Source organism: Puntigrus tetrazona, chromosome 5 (genome assembly GCF_018831695.1).
Source record: "Puntigrus tetrazona isolate hp1 chromosome 5, ASM1883169v1, whole genome shotgun sequence".
NCBI classification, from domain to species: Eukaryota; Metazoa; Chordata; class Actinopteri; order Cypriniformes; family Cyprinidae; genus Puntigrus; species Puntigrus tetrazona.
The window spans coordinates 30,814,405-30,835,761 of record NC_056703.1 but is presented as its reverse complement, the minus strand read 5'-3'; the positions used below and the strand labels follow the sequence as shown (position 1 = coordinate 30,835,761).

Here is a 21,357-nt window from a genome sequence, read left to right as displayed (position 1 = left end):
GACCTTTATTGTGAAATTATTTCCGGTTAGACTGTCATCGCGGTAGCAGTTTTCACAAAACAGCGCTCTCTTCCTTGCTCTGTCGGTCGGTGTAGAGCTCGTCCAACCCGTCCTTCATCGATCATAACGTTTATTAATAAAGGTAAAGAGTTTTCTGTCGCTGTGATGGCACGCGGGAGACGTGGCGTGACGTCATAACGCTCCCAAAATGGTAGCGTGGAGAACGCGGGCTTTCACGTGACTATAGCAACGGAGCCGGCGTCCATAGAAACACGTTTCGTGAAATTAGTTAATTAGTTATTTAATCTAAATAAATTAGCTTTCCATTAATACATGGTTCGTTGGGAAAGGACAGTATATTGAGATATAAATATATCTGAGGGAGCAAAAAAAATATTGAAAATATTAATATATATTATATATATATATATATATATATATATATATATATATATATATATATATATATATTGAAGTATATATCGAAATATTGAAGTTTTTTTTTAATTTAGTTTTAATATATTTATGATAAGAAATGCACAGATGTCTAAACAGAACATTGATCTTTACTTAATAGCCTGATGATTTTTGGCATAGAAGAATAATCATTTTGACCCATACAATGCATTGTTGGCTATTGCTACAAATATAGCTGCTGCTGATGGCTGCTTTTGTGCTCCAGAGTCACTGAAATTCAGGTTTAATTACTCTTGCCTAACGCTGTGATGTGTGTTTATAGAGTATAAAGTCCTGGATGATGATCTGAAGATCTCAGACTGATGGAGCTGCTGCCCGTTCTGGAGCCGGAGGAGCGGCCCAAGAGCAGACAGTGGTATGAGCTGCTGTGAATTACTCTCATCCGTGTGAGTGTGTGTGTGTGTGTGTGTGTGACAGCGTCTGTTCCTCTCACAGGTACGTGGTGGTGCCCGGTGGAGCCGGTCCTGCCGTTTCTGTGGGTCACACCTGCACTTTTCGGCCCTCCGGCGATGCAGGAAAGGGGCGGATTGTAATCGTCGGTGGAGCCAATCCGGACGGCAGCTTCTCTGACTCTTACATTATCAATCTAGGTAGTGCGCTCACTTCGGCATGCTGCACGGATAGGGCACGTGTTCACATCGGCCCGTAGTATCAAAAATAATCATGATCCATGGCGTCTAAAACATAGAAAACCATCGGACATTAAAATCATTGATTTAATTCATTCAAAAAAATATATATAATTAAGTAATACATATAAATACATGCATTTAATTGTATTGTATACCTATTTTATAACTGGGTATGTTAACTACTAAGTGCACTGCAAACTAACAGTATTATATTTGTAAACCAGAAAAAAGTTCCCGTTATGTAATGCATTCATGCATTAATCAACATCGATATTTTTGGTTTAATTTACATAAATGTATTAGCTGCATATTTCTTAGTTAGTGCAATCCGCAGATGTGTGACACGTTGCCTTGTGTTTTGTTGCAGATACTCATGAATGGGATATTCCAGACTGGGACGGGCTGCAGGCGCGCTACGAACACTGCAGCTTTGTTCCCGAGAGCGACCCGCAGAGTCTGTGGGTGTTTGCCGGAGCCGAGAAGAGCGGGAACCGCAACTGTGTTCAAGTGTTGCGCACGGCAGGTTATTAAACGCTGAATATCGACATGCATCATGTGCCACTGAAACACTACTAAAACAGGAATGATTAAGGCTTTCAGTGTTTTGAGAAAAGTCTCTTCTGCTCAGCAAAGCTGCATTTATTTGATCAAAAATACATGCATATGTGACTGTGTCTGTATTTTCTGTCATTATTGTTTGCTACATAAAAACATTATGTGAAAATGTAACCTTAAAATGAATGGTTGAAATCAACGATTGAAGCTTTAAAACTTTAGCCTGGATTTCACAGACAGTCACATATTATTTCAATTTTAAACAGCTGTTTTCTGTGTGATTATCTGTTAAAGCGTTGTATATTTTTGTGATTTTCTTAATAATATACTGATTTACTGCTCAAGAACCCTTCTGATTATTATCGGTGTTGAAAACAGTTGTGCTGCTCAATATTTTTTGTGAAAATTATAATGCACAACCATTAAAAAAATTGAGATGTGTAACATTTAAAAGATTGCTATTTGAAACAAATGCTGTTCTCTCGAACTTCGAGAATCCTGAAAACAGTTTTCATCAGAAATGAGCAGTAAATCAGTATATTATTATGATTTCTTAAAGGATCGTGTGACACTGCAGTAATGATGCTGAAAATTACACTTCAACAGATATTCACAGAAAAAACAGCTGATTTATATTTCAATAATTCACAAGTTTTTACTGTGTTTTTGATTCTGAGTCTAACTAAACACTGCTATGTCTGGATTCTGTGCTGAATGTCGTGCAGCTGATGCCGAAGGCCGCGGTTCGTGGCGGACGGTTCAGGTGAAAGGAACGGCTCCGACGGTCAGGACGTACCACACCAGCTCGGCCTGCGTCGGAGACAGACTCTACGTGTTTTCTGGAGGAGACGCCGGAGCGTCGCCCGTCGCTGATCCTCAGCTCCACGTCTTCGATACGGGTCTGAGAAACACTACATACTTCAGCAGATTCAGGAGTTGCGCGACCGAGGCGTGACGGAGGGACTGTGTTTGTTTGCAGTCAGCGTGACGTGGCTGCAGCCGGAGAGCAGAGGAAGTCCTCCCGCGCCGAGGCACGGTCACGTGATCACCGCCGTCGGCTCCCACGTCTACATACACGGAGGAATGGCTGGAGACAAGTTCCACAGCGACATGTTCCTGCTCAACACCGGTGAGCATATTATTCATTGTGCGATGAGAACAGAACATTTGCGAGCTCAAAAACAGTACATTTTACAATAGCATCTTATATGTGCAGTATGCAAAAGTTTGGGCACCCCTTGCAGAAAAGGTGAAAAATCATAACAAAATAAGAGAGGTTAAATCAAAAATGCATGTCCTGAATAAGATATTTTACACAAAAGAGGTTTACATATAGTGCACGAGACAACATTCACTGATGCTCCAAAGGAAACAAGATGCATTGCTTTTTAAATTCGTGCTTCATTTGTCAAACATGCAAGTGTCTTCTGTTGCTTCTGTACTATATGGAAAAAATGTTATATTTCAACAAAATAAGAACATATTCATCTTGTTCAAAAGTTTTCACGCCCCGGCTCTTAATGCATCTACTACATGAGTATAAATGTAATTTCTTTCTGGAGCATCAGTGAATGTTTGAACCTTTTTTTAATGGTCTCTAAACTGTCCTTAGTATTTCAAATCGTAGTATGTTTAAAAATGATGATTTACTAGTACAGTTCGAAGTGCAGATGGATGCGCACTTTAACGCCGAACATTGCCCACGAAACATTGTGCAGTGGACGAGGATTTGATTAGAACTACAAACAGTCATAAAAGTGTTAAAAACTACAAACATGGCGGATATGCGCGACCGACCGACAAGTAGATAAAGGGGTATTTGAGTGATAAATAATCAGTGTCTAACCTGATGAAAAAATATTGATAGAAACATTAAAGAAGCAGCTATGAAGAAATAGTGTGTCCCAAAGAGTGCCTGCTAGTCTGCTTCATACTTTTAGGGCATAGTATAAGTAGGTGAATTGGGACGCAGCAACTGTGTGCATTTTTACATTTTATTCTGATATTTTATACTACTGTTTTATGTTTAACTATTAGGAAATAAACTGAACTGTCCCTATACACATACTGATGTATTTCACTCTTCTCAGAAACGATGAAATGGGAGAAGGTTAGAACTAAAGGAGACGTACCGCCAGGCGTAGCAGGTCATTCATCCATTACCTTCGGGAAAAGCATCTTCATCTTTGGAGGAATGACAGCCGACGGAGCCACAAACGCCATGTATAAGTTTCAGTGCGGTACGAGCTCACGCACTTATTATAAGATACCTTTTGAATGAATATTCAATGTACATCTTGACTTGCATAATGCTGTAACACTGAACGACTGAGACTTTGTCAATATAAAAGCACATTAAAATTGTGATTTTAACATCAGAGTAATGAGTAAAGTTTAAACTTAGATGTTTTCATTACTTTTGAGTCAGTAAAATCATTTCTCACTTCTGCTGGCAGACAAACAGCGCTGGACGCGGCTGAGGTTCGACGGAGATCTTCCTCCGAGCAGACTGGATCACTCCATGTGTTTAGTGCCGTGGCGCGTGAAGACACCTGAAGAAGACGCAGCTCAGTCACGTGACGCAGACGTGGAGCACCTGTGCTTCATCTTCGGAGGGATGGACACTCAGGGCGTCATATTCAACGACTGCCTCGTTACTGTGCTCACATGAACGCTCAACTAGTTAAACTGTTAAAGATTCGATTTCCTGACAATCCCTTGATCCTGAAACTGTTTTCAGCTTTAAAACGATTAAACTAGCTACTGTAATTGTTCACCGTGTGTTTGGTAATGAGTTGATGACAAACAGGAATCTCTGAGGACTTGTTTTTATACTTGTTTGCTTGCTGAATTGCATCAGTGCTTCAATGTAAATGTTTCACACAAAAATTAAAATGTCAAGAAAAACACTGATGGCGTGTTTTAAATCCTTCCGCGTTTACAAAATCCATTTAGTGGTCCTTTCTAGTCAGCGATCACAGAATTTACCATTAATTTGAAACCGATATGAATGGTGAACGTCAGAGCCTGTGTGAGCAGCGCATTTTTGTATTTAAGACTTTGAGAGGAAGCCATGGCTGAATTTATCTGACCACAGATGGCTGCAACTGAATGAAGACCTAAATTATCCTGGGGAGCAGGAGAGAAGATGCAACTGAGAAAAATTTAGATAATAGTACAAGCTGTGCGTAATTTATACCTAAAGAAGGTTAAACCACTAGAAGGTCCTTGTAGGAGGTAACATCAGATTGTGGAAGGAGCTGAATTAGCTTGGAAGAAGATGAACTACACTTCATGAGAAGGAGATTACTCCTGCTGTGCAAAAAGAAGGTTATTCGGAGAAAGCAGAGAGAGAAGTGTCACCAGAGAAAAGTCTTCTTTGACAATCCCTCTCGGTTTATAGCTGACCTTGGAAATCCAAAGAGTGAAAAGCTTTTGGTATAAGGACCTTGGTATACGATCTATAGGAATTGCTGAAGAGGTTAGCAAAGCTTCTGCAGACTCCTTGGAAGAAGTATCAGGAACCCTGGCCCTGGACACATTGTTCCTAAGGAGCTACGTTTCACTAGGACTCGATCAGTTTCAGGAGGTTTCCTTGCTAGATGTCAAAATATTCTGTTCCATCATCACTGATTGGATAATATCTACTCCAACGAGTATGTCGACACAAGTGTCCAAAAGAGGGTTGGCCAAAGGATGCTCCAGATGCCTGGTGCACACATCAATGCAACAAAAGGCACTTTCCCACTACGTAGATCTATAAACTTGACGACGCTGAAACACTCTTAAAACAAAAAATTCTGTCATTTGGCTAGACCTCGCCAAAACCTACCTCAGTGTACCCCACCAGCTTATCCACAAGACACTGGAGCATTACTAAGTACCATCAGAAGCTGTGCAAGAAAATCTATAGTAATCAAGGGGACGAAATTCCAACTATTAAAGAACAAGGAATTAGATGTATGTGAAAAAGCTTTGATTACTCTCTGAAAGATCGCACCAATCTTAAGGCTATCACACCTCAACTGACCAGTTGGTTCAAGGAAATTGACAACTGCTTGGGAGATTTAAGGTATGATTCCTCCAGTATGGAGTCACACCTAAACTACAATGGCCAGACTTCCCCTTGACTCAGGTGGAAGCAATGGAGAGTCTGTGCAGCCAGTTTGAGTTGAAAAAAGCTGGGTGAACTTCCAATGTTCAGTGCAGCATATTTGTAAAGCAAGGCCTCCAAGGTCTGCTTACCAATCTCATTGAGGGGTGGGAGAATTTAAGTCCACCACGGCAAAGGCAGTCAGCACACTGCTACTAAGGATGAGAAAATTCAACAAGCCAGCAAGAAGGAAGTGGAAGCCGCAGGAGGCAGCGAAGGAAGCAGCACTGTACTGGGAACAAAAGGAAATCATTGGTGTGTTTTGCCAAGGACAACTGTGACTAGGAATCTATAAAGCCAAGAGTTGGAGTAAAGTCAATGCCAAAGGTAAGAGGACACTTGTTGGAACAGAGGGTCAGTGAGGCTACAGAAGAAAACCGGTGTATAAGAGATCGATGTGTAAGAGCAGTAGGGCTCACCTCTCAAGGGAAGTAGATGCAGTGGGATCAGGCATTCAAGCATCCTGGAAGGAACTCTGGAGAGCTGACCAGGGCAAATGATCCTTTCTCTTGCTTGCAGTAGCTGACCTATTATCAAATCCATACAGCCTAGAGATCTGAAGCATAGACAAGGATCCATCCTGCATAGAAAGCCTGTGTATTGAACCACATTTGACACAATGTCCCAAGACACTGGAAGAAGGACACTACAGATGCTATCTATATGTTAAGAACGATAAGGATGCCACATTGTTTAATGGAAATTAAAATGATCAACTAACAGAGGGCTGAATTCAAAGACACCCCAAAAATTTAATGATGCCGAAAGCTAGTCCATTTGGCTCAAATTGGAGTAGTTTGTATGCTTCCCACGTGCTTGAATACATGACTACATCAGATGGACACCCTATCACTGACCCCCCACCAAACCAGTCGCGCTGAAAGATGTCACAGCCAGCATAATTTGCCCCATGGCTTCTTTCACATCTGTCACATGTGCTCAGGATTAAGCTACTTTCCTCTGTGAAAAGCACAGGTTTCCAGTGGCAGACCTGACATTTCTGGTGTTCAATGACAAACGCCAGTGCTGGGCAGTGAGAACAGGGCCCACTGAAGTACACCAGGCCCTCAAGCCACCCTCATTAGGTCCATTTCTGATTATTGGGTCATTCACACCAGTGGCCTGCTGAAGGTTATTTTGTAGGGCTCTGAACAAACCCTAACCCATCCTGTTCCTCTGTTGCACAAAAGAGTAGATGGTTTAAGAACCATCTACAGCCCTGTCCAGCTCTTCTAGAGTAACTGCCAGTCTTCTAGAATCTCCAAGTTTTTAAGACTGGGAGATACAGCAAACCTTCTGGTTTTCTATTCATTGTTTTTGTGTTTAATAAAATTGGTTTAGAGACATTTGTACCATATCATTCACCCAAATACTAAGAATTCATTTATAGATGTAAAATTAAACTTACTAAAAGAATGCAAGATATATTTTTGGTTACATGTAACCATAATATAACCATCAGAACCATAAACATGGAAAATGTGTTACCAACATCAAGGGGACTTGAGGTAAATTTTATTGAGAAAAAAAGTTGAGGGCATTTGTCATTAATAAAATTCTAAAAAAATACTTATTTCATACAGTGACATTTAAAAACAACACAGACAACCATGTTTATTTTGTATCAAACCTTTATTTTGCAATTGTGGTAGAAAGGTCTTCTACAGTTTCCAGATTTCAATAAATAACTTTGAGCATGTGACATGACGTTTATCCAGTAACCCCTGACCCGGAGCACCCTCCCGCTCATCGCCCCTCACAGAACTGCCTGACAACAGCAGCATCGAGCCTCAAACCAGGCTGACAAAATCTCCACCGGAGTGAAGAGAAAATAAGACAACAAACGCAACTCTCTAACGCTTCTCATAAAGTCTTTTCCGAGATTGGATGCTTTACGTTCGCCCATCTTGTACAAAAATGTCCGTCGTGTTCAATATGTACACCTAGAGAGGCGAGGGCATCAACGCGACTGAAAACAGTGTCCAGACGATCTACAACTCGTCCTTGTCGCCCTGATCTTCGCCCTCCTCCGGCGGCGGGCCACCTGCGCTGCCGTACAGCTTGCTTACGATGGGCTGCACGACTTCCTCCAGCTCCTTCTTCTTGGCCTGGAAGTCCTCGAGATCTGCGTCCTGGTGAGACTCCAGCCACTCGATCTTCTCCTCGACGGCCTTCTCGATGGCCTCCTTGTCTTCAGAAGACAGCTTGCCGCCCAGCTTCTCTTTGTCTCCAATCTGGTTCTTCAGGGAGTAAGCGTAGCTCTCCAGCTCGTTGCGGGCGTCGATGCGCTCCTTCAGCTTCTTGTCCTCGTCGGCGAAGCGCTCTGCCTCGTTCACCATGCGCTCGATGTCCTCAGGTGTCAGGCGGTTCTGGTCGTTGGTGATGGTGATCTTGTTCTTGTTGCCCGTGCCCTTGTCTTCAGCGGTGACTCTCAAGATGCCGTTGACATCAATCTCGAAGGTGACCTCGATCTGAGGAACGCCACGGGGAGCCGGAGGGATGCCGGTCAGGTCAAAGGTGCCCAGGAGGTGGTTATCTTTAGTCAGTGGACGCTCACCTGGAATATTACAGCAAAGATTTAAGATTAGTGTGAAATATAACAAAAACAGGGAATCATTTTAATTTTTTTTAATAAAACTGAATGAGACTTAAAAAGAAAATGAATTAGGGTTGCATGTGTGAAGGCATATGCTATTAAATATTAATATGGCTATTGAAGTTAGAAACAGCTCAACTTTTTCTTATTATGTTTTGGGTCGATGGTAAAAGTATGCATGGTTTATAATTTTATACAACTACAATGGCTATTTTCCGAGTTAGAAATGGCTTAATTTAGCATAATGAGCTAAATTTAATTAATAAGTGTTAGATTTTAAGACAGACTAATCACTAAAGCACAAATATGAATGACCAAATGTAAATGTAACTCATTAAGATGTTGCAAACGGAGTTGCTCACCTTCATAAACTTTGATGGTCACGGTTGGCTGGTTATCAGAAGCCGTGGAGAAGATCTGGGATTTCTTGGTGGGCACGACTGTGTTTCTTGGAATGAGCTTGGTCATCACTCCTCCAACGGTCTCAATGCCCAGGGTCAAAGGGCAGACATCCAGAAGCACCAGGTCACCTGTTCAAAACATTTCAGCCATTAAGCATCTCACAAAAAAAAAAAAACTTTGCATCATTGTACAACCCAGTCCTAGATGTGTCCATCATTAAAAGCTGCAGATGGACTCACCAGTGTCTTCTTCTCCTGACAGGACTCCGGCCTGGACAGCAGCTCCGTAAGCCACGGCCTCATCAGGGTTGATTCCTCTGGACGGCTCTTTGCCGTTGAAGAACTCCTTCACCAGCTGCTGGATCTTGGGAATACGAGTGGAGCCTCCGACCAGGACGATCTCATCAATGTCAGGTTTCTTCAGGTCAGAGTCTTCCAAAACCTTCTGCACTGGTTTCATGGTGGAGCGGAACAAGTCCTGTGAGGAGAAAACAGAACATTGAAATAAATGCATGGTTTTGGACTAAATAAATGGCAATTTATATTAATATAAAAGGTTTAGTTGGTAAGGCGGAGCTTCTCTTACCATGTTGAGTTCCTCAAACTTGGCGCGGGTCAGTGTCTCGGAGAAATCCTCACCCTCGAAGAAGGACTCGATCTCGATGCGTGCCTGATGCTGGGCAGACAGCGCTCTCTTGGCCTTCTCCACCTCACGACGCAGCTTCTGCACGGCGCGGTTGTCCTTACGCACGTCCTTTCCGGTCTTCTTCTTGTAGAGCTTGATGAAGTGCTCCATGACGCGCTGATCGAAGTCTTCCCCGCCGAGGTGAGTGTCTCCATTAGTGGCCACCACCTCGAAGACGCCGTTATCGATGGTCAACAGGGAAACGTCGAAGGTGCCGCCACCGAGATCAAACACCAGGATGTTCTTCTCACCGTCTTTCTTATCCAGACCATAAGCGATGGCAGCAGCGGTTCTGTGGAGAGCAACGGCAGCAGAAGCATTAGTATTGGTATAATTTTTCTAAACACTAAAAACAAAAACATTGTACACATAAAAATGTATTACAAATGAAAGATTGCTAAAATAAAAAATAAAGAGGCTAACATTATTAAATTATTAATAGAATCTATACTAGGATATCAGTGATATTAACAGAACTCTGATGTGGATTTATACTAGATGTCTTACAGAATATGACCCGTTATGCAACAAATAACACGTAACAGTACTCACGGCTCATTGATGATCCTCATGACGTTCAGACCGGCGATGGTTCCTGCATCTTTAGTGGCCTGGCGCTGGGCGTCATTGAAATAAGCGGGAACAGTGACCACAGCATGTGTGACCTTCAGAAGAGCAGACACAGATCAGGTGTTGAGTTTTACTGCAGTGCAACATGTTTTTGTTTGCTTTGGTGTCAAATCTTTACCTTCTTTCCCAGGTAAGCCTCCGCAGTCTCCTTCATTTTAGTCAGAACCATAGCAGAGATTTCCTCAGGGGCAAAAGTCTTCATCTGACCGGATCCAATGTCCAGCTGGATGTGAGGCTTGTTCTTCTTCTCAATCACCTGAAAGAAACGCAGCAGGTGTTTAGAACCTCAGATTGAAGTCAAAGGGATATATAGTGCCCAACTCAAGATGCGTGTACCTTAAATGGAAAGTATTTAATGTCTTGCTGCACAGACGAGTCTCCCCATGTGCGGCCGATCAACCTCTTGGCATCAAAGACGGTGTTCTCGGGGTTAGAGGTCAGCTGGTTCTTCGCAGCATCTCCGATGAGACGCTCTCCTTCGGTGGTGAAGGCCACGTATGATGGAGTGATGCGGTTTCCCTGGTCATTAGCGATGATCTCCACACGGCCGTTCTTGAACACTCCAACACTGGAACAAACAGATAATAAATACTTTAATACCCTATACCTATATATAAAAAAAATGCTAAATATTACAGATAAAGCTGAGCATTATTAAAAAAAAATAATTATAAATTGACATTAAACAGAAATTAAGAATATAGATATCCAAATATAAATATAAGAACATAAAAATTAAACTAAAAAATGCATACTTTTCCATTTTCATAACCTTCTGACCCCTGTATATAAATGCAAACTCCTTCTCACCATGAGTAGGTCGTCCCGAGGTCTATTCCAACCACTGTCCCAACACTCTCCTTCTTGTCGTCCTCTTCAGCAAACACGCTGCCGGCCACCAGCAGAAACAGGCAAACCAATCTCATTTTGATGCCGATCTTGTGTCAGATCTCCACTAATGTCTGGAAAGGGTACTTTAAAAAAAGAAAGGAAAAGGTCAGAGGTCAGGGCAGGTACATCATGAAGCAGGTCACTCACTGGCTGGATATTTTATATAATCATCATAAAAGTCAAGCAATGCATTTTATAACTAAAGCAATTTATCTGGTCATTTTCATCCAGCTAGTTAAAACCAAAAAGGGCACGACTGGCTGTATGGAATACAAATGCATATCACGTAGTAAAAAAATTTTTTTTAAATTAATTTAAAACCCAAAAAACATTTACTGAAGGCCAAGTAGCAATGCAAACAACATACATAATTTAAAAATCCAAAAAATAAGTCATCAACTAAACCAGATTCTGTACTAGTCAAGAGTAACTAGTCTCCAGTTCAACCTCGTGGGTGCTGATTCACCGATCACCAAATCCTCAATTTTACCATTTATTACACATATTAATATTGCGATATAATGATGACGTACGTTACATCCAAAAGTCCTCAATAATTTAAAACACGTTTACCTTAAGACAATAAAAGACATCATTCATTGGTTTTGTCTTACCGGTTACTCTCGAATGAATGAACATTAAACAGTAAACAAGTCGCACTTATAATCTTTTGGTACACTTATAATTTACAAATACATGTATTTTAATTTAACAAATTCGGCAACGTTTTTTTTAACGGTCTCTCAAGACTATCTATCCAGTGGAAAGGGCTAAAACGAGCTAATTTGCGCTTTACAGTTTTTGTAAGACAAACCGACTGAATTTAGAGTGTAAATGAGATATATTTTTACCTGATAACTGTAGTGATAAGCAGCAATGTCAAGGGCGTGTCTCTTTCTCTTCTCTCCGTGTTTCTCGTGTTTTCTCTGAATCTCAACTGTAACTCATGGCGCTGCGCTCGCCCGTATATAAGCCGCCAGCGCTTCCCCGTCGTGGAGCCTCGCCATTGGTCGCGGAGCGGCTCGTTGGAAGGCGCCGATTGGCTGAGCGTTGCACGCTGGCTGATGCTGATTTGCACACGTACTGGTGGCAGGGACGTCATCAGATGAGGCGAACTGTAAGAATTTAATTGGTTCGCGTCCGTGTCAGTCTTGAAGACTCTGGATGGGGGAGGGTCGCTGAACGCTGCTGCATTTGAAGCAGGCCGAGAAATCGGATTATTTTATTGAAACTTATGATAAACTACTCTTTCTTCAAATGGTTAAATATGCGTTTTTGCTTAAACATCCAATATCTGACTGTTCTATTCTCGAACAGAAGCAGATGTTTATATGGGAATAATATATGGGAAAAGTCACATTTCAACTGGGGAAAATTGTATATTGTGTATATAAGAGACTGCCTGTACATTATAATTTTTTTTTTTTTCATTATGTAGTTTTTACTTTTTATTTTCAAGTAGATGATCCATTTTGTGTTATTATAAATACATGTTTGATTATGGCAGCATTTACCAATCACCATCATATTCAGGTAACAGTTTATTTAGCTGATACTAAGCAAACCGAGGGTCAAAAGAGAATCGCACGGGTGTATTTGTGCCAAATGCATGCATGAATAAATGGCACATTCACAAAGATATTGTTGTGGTTTGGTGACTCATTAGCAGAATGTGAGCAAAACTATCTGCGTGCAGACAACAAACGATTGGTTTCGTGTTTATGCAACGATAAGAAACCATTCTGAATCTAGTATGACTGCGTTTGAGGCAATACAAAGTGGTTAGTCTGACAGATTTCCTTATTATGTTTCCGTTGCTTAATTAACGTAGCATTTTTATGCATGCTTGAGTGATATATTTATATTTTTTAATAACAGCGCTAATGAATTACAGGTAAGGTGTTTATAGTATCTTGATGTCATATCATTGAGTAAAACTGATTTTTTTTGTGTTTATTTTATTATTATTATTTTATTTTTTATTTTTTTACGATAAAATAAACCCATGGACAATCCCAGCAGAGAAACACAGTCAAAAAAGCAATAAGGTCAGGACAGACTTCATTATAAGACTTCAAATAAAGTTGGGCTGCTTAAGTTGTATTAGTATACTTACTTGATCAGGCACCATCCTTTAGATGCCTAGATATCTCTGATAATGCTTTTAACAACTGCCTCGAGAAATCAACAGAAAAGGAAGAGGAAGTTCAATAGTAAAAAAAGATTTGTTGGCCTCTTATGTTGTGTCATATGCACTTATTACTGTAATTGAAACACCAACAGTGATTGGGAAGTATAAATCTGCATCAGGAATCATCAGACTTCACCACGTTAATGATGACATTTTAACAATTTTCATCTAATATTTATATATACATTTTTTTAATAGTTTCGTTTAAATTTTTGGTTCTTTTGAAGCACTCCATCATTCACCCGAATGCATGAATTGTTTCTATTTCAAAGAAATAAAATGAACTCCATTATGCATGGATTTTATTACAGTTAATAGTTTTGTGTTGCTTCTCCTATTTGACTGCAGCAGACAGTTTAGTAGGTCTGGAAGAAAAAATCTCACGGCATTGAATCTCAGTGTAAATCTTGACATTTATTGCCCTTCCCATTTTAGTCAACTCTGTATTATAAAACAAAAGCTAGGCAGACGAATAGAAATATTATTTAGTACTTAACACAATATTCCTTTATTAAAGAAAATCTTTTGCAAACATTAAACTGGTAGATAAAAAAATAAATAAATAAACAAACAATACAAATACAAATACAAATACAATAGACAAAAATGAACATTATACATTAATATGTTTAAATACCTTAATATATTTTTCAGGAAGAAATACTGCAGAATGAAATATAAAAATAAAGTACAGTATAATTTTTACTGTATAAATTATGCATGATTTGATTCATAACAAATGTGATTCTGTCCAAGAACTGAGCCCTGTGGCACCCCATACCTCGATGTTGCATATATACACCTTAGCAGCTTCTAGAGAGAAAAGGGCATCAACGCAACTGGAAAGAGTTCCAGGCAATCTACAATTCATCCCTTTTGTCACGATTCTCCTCCGGCGGCGGGCCGCCTGCGCTGCCGTACAGCTTGCTTACGATGGGCTGCACGACTTCCTCCAGCTCCTTCTTCTTGGCCTGGAAGTCCTCGAGATCTGCATCTTGATGAGACTCCAGCCACTCGATCTTCTCCTCGACGGCCTTCTCGATGGCCTCCTTGTCTTCAGACGACAGCTTGCCGCCCAGCTTCTCTTTGTCTCCGATCTGGTTCTTCAGGGAGTAAGCGTAGCTCTCCAGCTCGTTGCGGGCGTCGATGCGCTCCTTCAGCTTCTTGTCCTCGTCGGCGAAGCGCTCGGCCTCGTTCACCATGCGCTCGATGTCCTCAGGTGTCAGGCGGTTCTGGTCGTTGGTGATGGTGATCTTGTTCTTGTTGCCCGTGCCCTTGTCTTCAGCGGTGACTCTCAAGATGCCGTTGACATCAATCTCGAAGGTGACCTCGATCTGAGGAACGCCACGGGGAGCCGGAGGGATGCCGGTCAGGTCAAAGGTGCCCAGGAGGTGGTTATCTTTAGTCAGTGGACGCTCACCTGGAAAGATACATAATATATATTAGTACTGTCGAATGAAAATTAAAAATTTAAAAAATGTTGTTTATGTAATTTGTATTTGTATTGTGTATATATTTGTTATGTATATATAAAAACAATTTAAAAAAATTATATTTATTTACAGTACAGGTATATGTTTGCATGTAATTTATATCAAATATAAATATATTTCATGTATAAACGTGACATTTTTCTTAAATATATACATGCATGTGTATGTATGGAAATATATAATAAATATACATAATACACACATATATTGTAAAAATAAAAAAATATTTTGATTGAAATTAATTACACATTTATAGTGCATATATTTATTTTCTATATAAATTATAAGAATAGTAAAAGATAATATATTTTCAAAATATATACTGCATTTGTGTGTATATATAGACATAATAAATATATACTGAACACAAACATATATTATGAAAACAAAAACGTTTATGTAAGAAACAGCTTAGAATTTAGCAAAATAAGAAATGTACCTTCAAAAACTGTAACAAAACTATTATATTATTTTCATATAAACACAACAAATAAAACTGGGTCGGGAATGACATTTAGAAAATGTTGCTCACCTTCATAGACTTTGATGGTCACGGTTGGCTGGTTATCAGAAGCGGTGGAGAAGATCTGGGATTTCTTGGCGGGCACGACTGTGTTCCTGCCAATGAGCTTGGTCATCACTCCTCCAACGGTCTCAATGCCCAGGGTCAAAGGGCAGACGTCTAGAATCACCAGCTTATCTGTTCAACACATTTCAGCCATTAAGTTTCAGGTAAAAGATCTAGCCATCTGTTTTATATATATATATATATATTGTCCATCATTAAAAGCTGCAGATGGACTCACCAGTGTCTTCTTCTCCTGACAGGACTCCGGCCTGGACAGCAGCTCCGTAAGCCACGGCCTCATCAGGGTTGATTCCTCTGGACGGCTCTTTGCCGTTGAAGAACTCCTTCACCAGCTGCTGGATCTTGGGAATACGAGTGGAGCCTCCGACCAGGACGATCTCATCAATGTCAGGTTTCTTCAGGTCAGAGTCTTCCAAAACCTTCTGCACTGGTTTCATGGTGGAGCGGAACAAGTCCTGTGAGGAGAAAACAGAACATTAAAATAAATGCATGGTTTTGGACTAAATAAATGGCAATTTATATTAATATAAAAGGTTTAGTTGGTAAGGCGGAGCTTCTCTTACCATGTTGAGCTCCTCAAACTTGGCGCGGGTCAGTGTCTCGGAGAAGTCCTCACCCTCGAAGAAGGACTCGATCTCGATGCGTGCCTGATGCTGGGCAGACAGCGCTCTCTTGGCCTTCTCCACCTCACGACGCAGCTTCTGCACGGCACGGTTGTCCTTGCGCACGTCCTTTCCGGTCTTCTTCTTGTAGAGCTTGATGAAGTGCTCCATGACGCGCTGATCGAAGTCTTCCCCGCCGAGGTGAGTGTCTCCATTAGTGGCCACCACCTCGAAGACGCCGTTATCGATGGTCAACAGGGAAACGTCGAAGGTGCCGCCACCGAGATCAAACACCAGGATGTTCTTCTCACCGTCTTTCTTATCCAGACCATAAGCGATGGCAGCAGCGGTTCTGTGGAGAGCAACGAAACATTCACTAGGGTTATTATTGTAACTAAAACCATGAAAAAATGTAAAGCCATATTTTATCTGAAGTACCAATACAAAATATGTATTATTAAATATTAACATTTTATTTCAGTTACTTTTGAGATGTCGTTACATACACACCAATTTCAGATCTCTCTTTTATGTCAAATATACTAGAGAGAAATGTTATCTGTTGGATTTTCAGTCAAGATTTAGATCATATCATTTGTAAATGATCTGCTCTTATCATACAATCATGGTTGTACAGTGTTTCTCTATTAGTGCTACCGGATCGTAGTGCTGCATTCGACACTATACCACAACATTCTATTGAATAGAATACAAAATTATGTTGGCATTAGTGCATTGGCATGCTTCAAACCTAATCTGAACATCATCAAATAGCAGTGAATGAAGAGGTATCATATCAAACACAAATGCATTTTTTGTTGTAAAATTAAAAATTCGAATAAAAATACTATTTAAAAAAAAAAACACAAATGCATTATGGAGTACCTCAAGGCTCAGTATTAGGACAACTTTTAATGCTTTAAATGTCACCCTTTGAGAGATATCACCAGGAAACACTGATAGCTTTCACTGTTATGCTAATGCTCTATATTTCTTCATGGCCTGATGAAGCATAGTTAATATAAACAACTGGATGACTAATAATTTCCTACAGCTAAATTCTAAAGTGTCAATTATCCAAAACCTCTGCATGTCATTAACTCTGAATGCTGTCTAACGCTTGATGGCTGCTCTGTCAATTCTTCATCATCAGTTAGGAACCTATTTTATAGCAATCTTTCCCCCGTGCATTTGTAAAACTGCATTATTTAGCACAAAGAAAAGCTACATTACAAGCTATGCTCTCAATGTGAAATGCAGAAAAAATATGCATGCATTGGTTCTCTATTAAACATCGTATATGTTTTAAAATCTTGCATATGACTTATAAAACCCTCCTCGGCACTTGAGCGCGCTTTTATTGCATTACAGTCCAGTTCCGCTGCAATCTCAAAACTCTGGCCATTTGATAATAACAGAAAAAAACTAGAAGAAAAGACTTGTTTTACTAGAAAGCAGAAGCAATTGGATACTGACGGCTCACTGATGATCCTCATGACGTTCAGACCGGCGATGGTTCCTGCATCTTTAGTGGCCTGGCGCTGGGCGTCATTGAAATAAGCGGGAACAGTGACCACAGCATGTGTGACCTTCAGAAGAGCAGACACAGATCAGGTGTTGAGTTTTACTGCAGTGCAACATGTTTTTGTTTGCTTTGGTGTCAAATCTTTACCTTCTTTCCCAGGTAAGCCTCCGCAGTCTCCTTCATTTTAGTCAGAACCATAGCAGAGATTTCCTCAGGGGCAAAAGTCTTCATCTGACCGGATCCAATGTCCAGCTGGATGTGAGGCTTGTTCTTCTTCTCAATCACCTGAAAGAAACGCAGCAGGTGTTTAGAACCTCAGATTGAAGTCAAAGGGATATATAGTGCCCAACTCAAGATGCGTGTACCTTAAATGGAAAGTATTTAATGTCCTGCTGCACAGACGAGTCTCCCCATGTGCGGCCGATCAACCTCTTGGCATCAAAGACGGTGTTCTCGGGGTTAGAGGTCAGCTGGTTCTTCGCAGCATCTCCGATGAGACGCTCTCCTTCGGTGGTGAAGGCCACGTATGATGGAGTGATGCGGTTTCCCTGGTCATTAGCGATGATCTCCACACGGCCGTTCTTGAACACTCCAACACTGGAACAAACAGAAAATAGTGTAAGCGCAAACTCATATGTTACTTATAAATAATGAAGAAATGTTTTAAACAGAAGAAGTGTTGGAAGGAAAAACACAGAAATGAAAAAATAATAGGCTGAGGCTATTAAATCCCCGTCTGTACAGTAGAGGGCGCAGCTCTAACAAATTTCACAAATATACAAACTATATTTATCTTGTTTAACATATTTAGTTATTACAGGTTTGTATAATATAATAGCCTATATATTGTATATTTTTTATTCATTTTGAGGAAGACTCAATCTCTCTCTGTGTGTGCATGTAAGTGTGTATGTGTGTGTGTGTGTGTGTGTGTTTGTGTGTGTGTTTGTGTGTGTGCATGTATATGTGTGTGTGTGTGTGTGCATGTGTTTGTGTGTGTGTATGTGTGTGTGTGTGTGTGTGTGTGTGTGTGTGTGTGTGTGTGTGCATTTGCACTTTCATAACCTTCTGACCCCTGTATATAAATGCAAACTCCTTCTCACCATGAGTAGGTCGTCCCGAGGTCTATTCCAACCACTGTCCCAACACTCTCCTTCTTGTCGTCCTCTTCAGCAAACACGCTGCCGGCCACCAGCAGAAACAGGCAAACCAATCTCATTTTGACGCCGATCTTGTGTCAGATCTCCACTAATGTCTGGAAAGGGTACTTTAAAAAAAGAAAGGAAAAGGTCAGAGGTCAGAGCAGGTACATCATGAAGCATGTCACTCACTGGCTGGATATTTTATATAAGCACTATAAATCAGTAATGCATTTTCACGCAAAACTAATTATCTGGTAATTATCTTCGACATAGTTTAACAAAAAATGAGTTCAGCTGCAAATGCATTGTGAGTCTTTTAAATTTGAAAAGAATTTGATTATAATTTAACAGTATAATCAATGTCACATTAACAGTCAATAATAATCAAATGCTCATTTCAAACCAGCATATTTACCTCCAGTATTAATATTTTGACAATTTACACGCAAGCCTTATTAATGCATTTACTTTAATTGAAATTTATTTAGGATAAAATGCATTTAGTTCGTCTTACCGCTTACTATCGAATGAATGAACATGACAAGCAGCAAACATTTATTACTGCATTTAGATGCAGTTTTTATCATATTTACTATTTACACATTTTTAACAAACCAACTTTTTTTTCTCTCTCAAGAATATCCATTCAGGCATTATAACATTATACCGGGTTAATGTTCACTTTAAAGTTTTTTATAATATAAATAGCCTAAATTAAGGAGTTTAAAGAAGATATAATTCTTACCAGATAATTGTATTAATGAGTTCTCGTCTGGTGGGCGTGTCTCTCTTCTCTCTGTTTCTCGTGTTTTGAGTCTCCTTCAATTGGCGCTCGTTTGTTTATAAACCGGCTCTTCGTCGTGAAGCCTCGCCATTGGTCGGCGGGCATCTTGTTGGAGCGCGCTGATTGGCCGAGCGCCCCGCGCTGACCGATTCTGATTTGCACACGCACTTGTGGCGGAAACGTCATCACATGCGCGAAATAGGGTAAGGATTTCATTGGCTTGCATCAGTGAGGCAAATATCATTATTGACGGCCATATCAGAATATGGCTAATAAATCAAATCAGTAATAAAAGCCATTTGTGCTCTGCAGGTGTAAAGTCTGTGGCCCAGCAAACTAAGAGTTCAGTATCTGGCATAATCACCCAGACCAAACTACAAGCACAGTGCAGTGTTATACCATCTCATAATCCTTATTCTAATAAATAACTCGGTTGATTTTTAGATGGGCGAATGCGTGCCAAATACATGCATCATACGTCACATTCAGAATTATATTGTCGTGATTTTGGGACTCATTATCTTGAGGCAAACAACAAATGATTGGCTGTCATGTAATGATGCAACACTGGAACAATCTTTCAATTCTGAATCTACAATAGCATGACTGCGTTATAAAGGGAAAGCAAAACAGTTCGTTTGATGTTTCACTGACATATTAACCAATTAACTAGATTAGCTTAAATCATAATATCATGCAGGTGGATATTAATGTGCAGAAGTGATTTTAAATTTCAGCCATGGTGTCAATCTGTGTTTATTATTATTATTACAATAAACATATTTACATGGTTTTCCACAAATCTAGATTGGAGTTTGTTAGCCAATCACAATTTCACCATCAAGTTTGACGACAAACTTAGATAAAAACATTACTGATGTGCATCATGAGACAAAAAAAAGTGAAACTGACACATTTCAAGATCAGTCGAAACAGCACTCGTTTTAGTCTAGGACTAGTCTTTAGCTTCGTCTATGAAACTCGGGTATGTGACTTCTAAACGACGCTGAATGAGTGTTTGTTGTACATCAAAATAGATCATGCATCTGTATTAATGATCATCTTTGCGCAGCTTTATTGCAACACCTGGTCAAAGAACAGATGATGATAACATCAGTGCTAAATATTTAATAGGCCACTGATTGCCACTCATTGGAAGACAAGTTTTAAATCTTAAAAGGTAACAAAAGCATAGCAGGAAATCTATACAGACACTGATTTAGACACCTCCCTGTTTATTAATAGCAAACTAGTGAGGTGAATCGAATGTTTTAGTCAGACATTGTTAGGACTGGAGTTGAGAAACATGATTGCATGCCTCAAAAGATAACCAACGTGAATTACATGTAGTCTGTTATCTGTCTGTCTGATCTTTACGGTGCGCTGTATTAATCCAAAGAGAGGAAGAAAGGAGTTGAAGGAAAAAAGTGCCATCGAAAACAAAAGGACAAAGACAGAAGAAAAACAGAAGTGAACCCACATGAAGTGGGTTCAGTGGAATTTCTGAAATGTAAGAAGAGCACACACACACACACACACACACACACACACACACACACATCAAGATATTTTATATTTTCTTTTTTTCTTTATCTGACAGTACTTGTTCATGAAGTGATGAAAACACATCAGTGCCTTTGTGGTTTTTGGAACAGTTTAATTATAACCATGCTGGTTAACTTGGGAAGTTAAGTCTTCCTGATGCACACACACACACACACACACACACACACACACACACACACACACACACACACACACACACACACACACACTCACACACACACTAAGTCATTTACGCTATCGGACACAGCTGTGTTTAAAATTGAACTGGAAGTTAAGTGCTGGGCGTCCGGTCAGAGGAGAACTGACCCCAACTGAGTCTGGTTTCTCCCAAGGGTTTCTTTTTCTTCATTCTGTATGGATGGGGTTTTGGTTCCTCTGTCTTGCTCTGCTTTGTTGGGGACACTTAACTTCTATTGATTATCATTGAATTGATTCCAGAGACCGT

The 21,357-nt window shown here is 40.2% G+C and overlaps 2 protein-coding genes across 3 annotated transcripts; one reads left to right on the top strand and one right to left on the bottom strand.

Annotated features, from left to right (window-relative positions):
* The first annotated feature begins 27 nt into the window (after positions 1–27).
* Positions 28–4,573, top strand: rabepk (Rab9 effector protein with kelch motifs). Its single transcript, XM_043238521.1, has 8 exons — positions 28–142; positions 740–832; positions 913–1,067; positions 1,477–1,632; positions 2,390–2,563; positions 2,644–2,793; positions 3,755–3,904; positions 4,121–4,573. Exons 2-8 carry the CDS (start codon positions 780–782, stop codon positions 4,333–4,335), a joined length of 1,053 nt encoding a protein of 350 aa, XP_043094456.1. The 5' UTR covers positions 28–142; positions 740–779; the 3' UTR covers positions 4,336–4,573.
* A 2,857-nt stretch (positions 4,574–7,430) lies between these two features.
* On the bottom strand, positions 7,431–19,327 carry hspa5 (heat shock protein 5). 2 transcript variants are annotated; one of them, XM_043238688.1, is made up of 10 exons: positions 19,308–19,327; positions 18,524–18,687; positions 17,786–18,017; positions 17,568–17,705; positions 17,372–17,484; positions 15,857–16,247; positions 15,511–15,748; positions 15,237–15,404; positions 14,119–14,631; positions 7,431–7,861 (listed from the first exon to the last, which is right to left on the bottom strand). In XM_043238688.1, the coding sequence occupies exons 2-10, from the start codon at positions 18,637–18,639 to the stop codon at positions 7,809–7,811; spliced, it is 1,962 nt and encodes a 653-aa protein (XP_043094623.1). In that variant the 5' UTR covers positions 18,640–18,687; positions 19,308–19,327; the 3' UTR covers positions 7,431–7,808. The 2 variants fall into 2 exon arrangements, with proteins under 2 accessions (XP_043094623.1, XP_043094622.1); XM_043238687.1 differs by lacking the exons at positions 14,119–14,631; positions 15,237–15,404; positions 15,511–15,748; ... (4 more) ...; positions 18,524–18,687; positions 19,308–19,327 and adding exons at positions 8,776–8,943; positions 9,055–9,292; positions 9,401–9,791; ... (3 more) ...; positions 10,940–11,103; positions 11,872–12,029 and having other exon boundaries at positions 7,431–8,374.
* Between the last annotated feature and the right edge of the window lie 2,030 nt (positions 19,328–21,357).